Here is a 7093-nt window from a genome sequence, read left to right as displayed (position 1 = left end):
GCCATCCACCTGCTTCCGGTCTTAAAGAGTGCAGGATTACGTCATCATTGTTGAACCCCATCAGGTTTCGAGATCAGAGGCGATCTAACCCAAGCAACTTATAATGAATAATGCTGGTCGCGAAAGCTTACGCGTTAAACTGTGAAGATGTTCACGGTTGTGTTGTATATCTCTCTCGGGAACTGAATACGCTGCCAGCATGCGCGAGCAAATTGTCCGACATGTCAAACAACACACGGTGCAGCCCAACAACCCGTCGGGAGAGCTGTAGGTATGTATAGAGCAAGGCCGTAGCCATGGAATTAAACATTGGGGAGGACCAAATCTAAATTTGAATACTAATTTCCTGCCATTTACTGCCTAAAATATTAAAAATTTCACTAACACATGGGATACACTTTTCATCTCTTTTTTACAATAATGTCTAATAGTGTATTGTATTATATTTCTCAGTTTTTTTCTTTTTTACCTTTTCTTGTTTCATTGTATGTAATGGCAGAGATTAGGGATTAATAAAGTACAACCATAACCACAATATAAACAGAAATCTATTTTATAGCAATATATTGGGGGGGACATTTTGAGCATATTTTAATATTGGGGGGGGGGATGTGTCCCCCCTAAAACTATTATAATTACGGCCTTGGTATAGAGGTAAGGTATCCAGGTATACACGGAGGTAGGGTGTCACCCAGGTGTGCTGTCTGAGTGTACCTGTCGTGTGCATGCAAAACAAGCAGCCAGTCGCTCCGCTTTTGTAAATTATTTCACTTTATTATCCTACAGCTTCACACGATGACCAGTGCAATACCGTCGGGTGGACTCGTTTTATTTCAGTAACATCTGATAATTATTACCATCGTTACTTTAGACCTCTCTTTAAATCTTAAGTGCCAAATCGCTTGCACGCGGTCACATGCATGCGGGCCACACGCCGGGACAATCGCAGGGTGCCAGGCTAGGTGACTCTGGCTGCCATGCTGCGTCGTGCCAGGCGTGCTCCACACGCCCGCCAGGTGTGTGCCTCGCAGACAGGTGTTCCACGTGCCACCCAGGTGTGTTCCACGTGACTCTCGCGTGTCCAGTTTATTCGCTGTCCTTGTCCTCGCCGTGGGTGATGACGTAGCAGAGGTTCTTGTAGTCCAGGTTGCCGGCCACATCGGGAGGGAAGGCGCTGAACATATGGTCAACCTGGCATCGTGAGAGGAGCGACAATTTGAGAGGAACCTCGGTCAATCAGCGGTAAGGGTTCGCATTCGGCTTGACCACGCCGGGCACAATGTGGACTTCGTGATCGATTTCTTGGATCAGGCTTCGTAATGATCTGGACAAATTTGTGTCGAAAAACACTCCACCAACCCGACATAGCAAAATTAATTAGAGCGTTTAACCTGCCAATTACTATTGTTTGTGTGTCTTTCGACACAAACTTGCCCAGATTATGACGCGGCATTACCCATATTTCAGGGATGAAACATATTGGTTGCGAAAAACTAAGTGTGATGTGAAAGTCCTGTTGAGTAATTGTCTATTATTATCAGGAGGCCAGAGACAGGTAGACAATTGAAGGCAGTGTTCCTCCAATGGATTAGCCTGGTTGGCATGGGCCCTGCTGCAGGGAATGACATGTGGCCTCCTGCCCAATTTCCCCCCTCTTCGTAATCTGGTGACTGGGCCCCTTAGACCTGTGGGGCCTGGTGCAGCTGTGTGAATTGCGTGTTTAGACATCACCTCCTCCTTGGAGAACTTGTCGGCCTGTGTCGTCAACATCTCGGTGATGCTGGAACACAAACACAATCGGCAATGAGACGCAAACACCACAAACACAACGAATGTACCGATATAGAAATAGAAGCCACAGAAAGACTATTATCACCATCGCTATAACCACAGACACCGTCAACAACTATGACAAAGACAGGCACAAATCAACAATACGACGGAAACACAGGCGTCGACAAAAAAACAACTTGTTCCATAGAGACCCTCAAACTCGCATAGACACCCATATACTCACACAGAAACTAATAGATTTCAACGGTCGAACTGGCAGTAGTGACCGCATGTGGACCGTGGGATATTCTTAATTGCCAAGTGGTGTGAATGGAGATAGATGCGTCTGCCACGCGACACTCTGGCACGGCTCTGCAGGAGACGAGAGGGACTCACTAGGCCTTCTTCACGACGCCTGTGGCCTGGGGATCGAAGACCTTGAAGGCAGCAAGAATAACCTCCTCAGGGTCGGAGCCTGGAGAAGTGAGGGGAGGGAGACAAGACAGTGGAAAGGTCGATTACTTCTCACATTGGAGAGGTGGGGGGGCTGACAAACCACCATATTATCTTAGACTCACAGTTAGAATTTATCCGAATAAATTGAGAAGCCAAATTTTAGATAATGTTTCTTGAGCAGTCATTAATAATTAGGCTGAGACCATCAACCAGTGCAACCGCAGGCATCCGACACCCAGATCTGAACCTCGGATCTCAGCGGTGCTGGTTGAGCCCTCTGACCCCTGACCCGCATCACCAGGGGGCAGCAGTTAAACCCCCGGGGGGGGGGAAGGAACCTCGCTGCCTCCACGCTCTCACCTTTCAGCTTCTCGCCGAACATGTTGAGGAAGACGGTGAAGTTGATGGCACCCGGGGCCTCCTTGACCATTTCTTCCAGTTCCTCATTCTTCACGTTCAGACGGCCTGAGTGGACAACGATAGCCAGTGAATGTCTAGCCTGGTCGCTGGTAGACTCGTGGAGGTGGCACGTGAGCGAGCAGCCACGGCCTACATCTCGAGGCATACTGGATGTGGTGTGCCATGTGTGGAAATATTTTACGGGTCCAATATAAACCCTACTCAGAACAAGATGTCCAGGCGCACGAGGTTATGATGAAACTCACCTTAAAAGTTAAATGCCATTTATTTACCCGGGGAAGCCTTACCGAGTCTCAAGCCTCTTTATCAGGAGGTTTTCACGTTAGGGGCAATTGAGAAATCCGTAGATAAAAAAATTTAAGTTCGCAATTGTGGTGGTTGTGTGTCACTAATATGGGATAATTAATAGCATTTGTGGTGACCGTGTTTCATTCATCATGGCATGATGATTATGATGATATTTGTGGTAATGGTCGTGCTTAGGGAAGTGGTGTTAGTGGTTGCTGTTGTTGTTGCCTATGTCATACCCAGAGCACCGAAGGTGTCCCGGAGGTCGTTCTTGTCAATGAAGCCGTCCCGGTTCTGATCGATCAGGGTGAAGGCCTGAGTGTGAAAAGATGCACACACGCCTATAGTACAGCCATCTCAACACATACACACACGCTGTAGGAGTCTATGTATCTCCGTGTAAATCTAGAATTATCTCTACATATATCCGTGGGTATCCATGTAACTAGATGCACTTGAGAACCCAGTTTGATCACCTGTCTCTCATCTATCGCTACCACCGTGGATAATGTTCCTGTGAACTTCACACATTGACTCCTCCCCACCCATGTTGAGGACTCTGTCCAGCAAACATTTTTGTCGTCTCATCCATACCTGTGTTCAACCAACACACTGGAGGCTACAACAACACGCCCACTCACTCATCCACCCACTCATCCACCCACTCACCGACCCACTCACCGACCCGCCCACTCATCCACCCACTCATCCACCCACCCACTCACCACACTACAGGCCACGACGCTTCTATGTCTGCTTCTTCCCTCGCACTGCTCCACGTTGGAATTCCCTCCTCCCGTCGTAGTCTCATTTCCCAAGCTCTTACACCCTCGCACATTTCAAGCAACGCGCTACACTCCTATCGATTGCAACTTTGGCAGCGCTCGTTGTTGCTGGCCACAACGATTAGTCTCTTGGTGCCTGTTCTCAGCGACTCGCCTTAATGTTTTATTATAAGATTTGGCCTCGTGATCTCAGCGGGGTCAGCTGAGTGCCTCTGACCCCCGATGAGCCTCACGGCCACCTCCTCAAACTCTTCCTCTAAAACCAAGCTCGGTAGAGAGGGGCGTGATCGGGGGTTGAGCGAATTCCAGACCGCAGCGCACGGAGGGGGTGGCTCTGAGTGTTAGGGGTCTCTCAGGGGCGCCAGTATCCCCTTACAGACGCAAGGGATCAAGGCACAGGGTGTGTCTCCTAAGACAACCCCCCCCTCCCCCCGGTGCCCGTGACCACCGAGGGGCCCTTTTTTGGCACAGAGCCCACGAGACCCCGGGGCCCACAGCGGGTTCGGTGGGTGGGGGTTGACGTCCCAGTGTCCTCCAAACCCCCACCCTCGATGGCTGCCTCTGTCCTCACGTACCCCCCCCATCCCCCCAGTTCCAAATGTCCCTCGCTCCCGGGTGTCCCATGCCACCCATGTTCTTTCGGCTGCTCCCTCTCAGAATAACATTGCTCTTTCTCAAACGCAATGTTTGGCGACACTGCGTTAGGCAGTGGTGCACAAATAACAATAAAAAATCAACACATTAATCAATACCACTGCCTTTTCAAAATGAAAAGGCGACATTGATCGATTGGTTATGAAAAAAGGCCTGACACATCGCCTATTGTACAGATATTTCTCGGGTCTTCTGTGTCGTGCACGGTTCACCTGTTCCCTCCCCCAGGTCTCCGAATTTATCTCAGAGTTGCAGCTCCCCTCGTCTCTTCCGCTCCTTCCCCTCCTCTCTCCCAGGTCCTCAATCTCCCTCTCGTCTCTCCCATTTTCCCCTTCTTGTTTCCTACTCCCAGATTATTTTCCTCCCTTCTCGTCTCTCCTATTCTCTTTCCACCGTCCCTGCTCCACCACCCTGCTCCCTCCTCTGTCCCCTATCCAGTTACAGGTCCCCAGCTCTTTCTGTTCCCCCTCCCAACCCCTCCAGCCTCCCCGCCGCACATCGCCCATTCAGAGGGGCACCAAGCCACTCCCAAATATCAAGCAGGCAGCTCGGCCATGAGATTCCTGAACAATGGCACGGATCTCTTCGCCGAAGGGTTTGTCCCGTTACTCAACAGCTACTAACAGGTCACTGTTTTCACATGCCATTTTAAAAAATCTGTTCATCAGGAAATTTGATTGGAGTCTCCACCGCGTATCCACGCTACACTATTTAAGCTCTTTATGTACGTGCTAGTGAATAAGGGTCGTTGCCCGAAACGTCGCCTATTTTTAGACTGTTTCTTGTCTAAGGCCACGGTGTTATCAACGAATGCTCTGAGTTGTTGTCGTTTGTGCGTGTGCACCACTGCTAAAGCAGCAGCATAACATACTATATTCATACGTGAACATGTATTTTTACGACCACACGCACACAGAAGACATCTTCCGTGTAGCCTTCAACAGACTGTTGGGGACAAATGCTGCAAGCAAGCACCTTTGACACAAAGGCCGCCAAGCATGGTGCTAACCACCCACCTCCTCGTTTTCTGGTTCCTTAATAGGCGCTCGCTAACAGCACTTGCCCCAAAAGCCCGTGAAGGCTATGGGGGTGGGATCTTGGTGTTTGTGTGCGTGTTGTGAGTGCGTGTTGTGGGTATGCGTCACTCACCTCCTTGAACTCCTGGATCTGCGTCTGGTCAAACATGGAGAACACGTTGGAGCTGTCCATCTTCTTCTTTGCGCGCTTGGGTGCCTGGGAGGTCACGGGGTCGGATTAGCGAGGCGCAACCGTGTCCCCATGTCCCCTTGTCCATGTCCCAGTGTCTTGCTGTCTCATGTCCAGTGTTCCCCATGTCCATGTCCCTCTGTCCATGTCCCTATCTCTCATGTTCCAGGTATCTGTGTCTCGTGTCCCGGTGTCTCATGTCCCGTGTCTCTCTGTCTCATGTTCAATGTCCTTGTGTTTCATGTGCCATGTCGCCGTCTCCCATGTCATCTTGTCTCAAGTTCCATGTTACTGTGTCCCATATCTTATGTCCCCATGCCTCGTCCCGTGTTCTCCTCTCCAATGTCCCTTATTCCCACGTCCTTGTGTCTTCCTGTGTCATGTTTCATGTCCATGTGGCTCAGGCTCCGTGTCTCATCATCTCCGACAGTGGATTTGATGACAAGTGGACAGGTGGAAACGATTATGTGTAGATGACTGATGTAGTTTGTGTGTGCGTGGGCGGTTGGTTGGGTAGAAGTCAGGATGAATTCATGAATGCGAGTGGGAGGGGCGGGGGCATGTGGGTTTGGGTGAGCGCGTGTGTGCGTTTTTAGAAATTTTGCAAGAGGATCGTGTGTGTTTGAAGTGTGTGTGTTTGGGAAGTTCAAGTCATGCGTGAATTTTGAGTGTGTGAGTTAAGTGTATGTAATTAGGTGTATGATTCGGAGTGTGTGCATGTGATTGCGTGCGCGTGTGCTTGGAGTATGGTGTGTATGAGATTGGGTAGTGCGGGTAGATGTGAACATAGGTGTGTGCCGGTGAACATAACTCAGATTGAACGAATGAACAGGTCTGGAGAAAGTGTGCAGGTCACGCAGTGCAGCCGTGACGATGGCAGAGCACGGGTAGATGTTACGCAGTGCAGAGTGCACGTGATTTGTGAGGCTGAAGATGTAGGAGCGCGGATCGTGAGTTTCGTATGGGCAGCTTCAGACGGAGCGCTTCAGATGACAACATTAAAATGAGATTCAGGCGGAGGGCTTCAAAAGGGAAGCTTCGAAGGTTGAGCTTTCGGATGATGATATTCGCTTGGTGAGAATCGGACGGTGAACTTCGGTCGGTGAGACTCGGATGCAGGTGTGCGCGTGCAGGGTGCAGGCGCCGTCACTCACCATCTCTGCTGCGGTTGAGGCCGGGAGAGTCCGGGAGCTGACAGGAGCAACTTGAGGACAGAGAGGACAGGGCGGGTCGAAGGATCTGGCCCGGGCAGCGCGGTTATAAAGCCCTGGGCGCCGTGTCTTCCCCGCCTATGTTTAGCAACGGGCGCCTTTTTATCCCCATAAGGCCCGAAGGGCACAGCGCGACCCGAAGGAGTGAGAGGAGGGGGTGGGGGGTCTGCAGGGTGCTCCCTCGCGGCTCTACTGATCGAGACAACATCTGGTGCCCCCCTATTCCACCCCCCAAGCCTCGTAGCGTCGTGGGAGGACCGAGCCCCCCCGCCCCCCTAACTCCCACACTGGGTTGATATT

At 50.7% G+C, this 7093-nt stretch overlaps 1 protein-coding gene across 1 annotated transcript; it reads right to left on the bottom strand.

Moving 5' to 3' along the window:
• Window positions 1-780: 780 nt before the first annotated feature.
• On the bottom strand, window positions 781-6848 carry LOC144945408 (myosin regulatory light chain 2, ventricular/cardiac muscle isoform-like). The gene is made up of 7 exons (XM_078873927.1): window positions 6737-6848; window positions 5526-5609; window positions 3177-3252; window positions 2590-2694; window positions 2170-2248; window positions 1732-1780; window positions 781-1191 (listed from the first exon to the last, which is right to left on the bottom strand). The coding sequence occupies exons 1-7, from the start codon at window positions 6737-6739 to the stop codon at window positions 1087-1089; spliced, it is 501 nt and encodes a 166-aa protein (XP_078730053.1). The 5' UTR covers window positions 6740-6848; the 3' UTR covers window positions 781-1086.
• Between the last annotated feature and the right edge of the window lie 245 nt (window positions 6849-7093).

Source organism: Lampetra fluviatilis, chromosome 37 (genome assembly GCF_964198595.1).
Source record: "Lampetra fluviatilis chromosome 37, kcLamFluv1.1, whole genome shotgun sequence".
NCBI lineage: Eukaryota > Metazoa > Chordata > Hyperoartia > Petromyzontiformes > Petromyzontidae > Lampetra > Lampetra fluviatilis.
The sequence above is the reverse complement of the archived record's forward strand: the minus strand, read 5'-3'. Positions and strand labels throughout refer to the sequence as shown.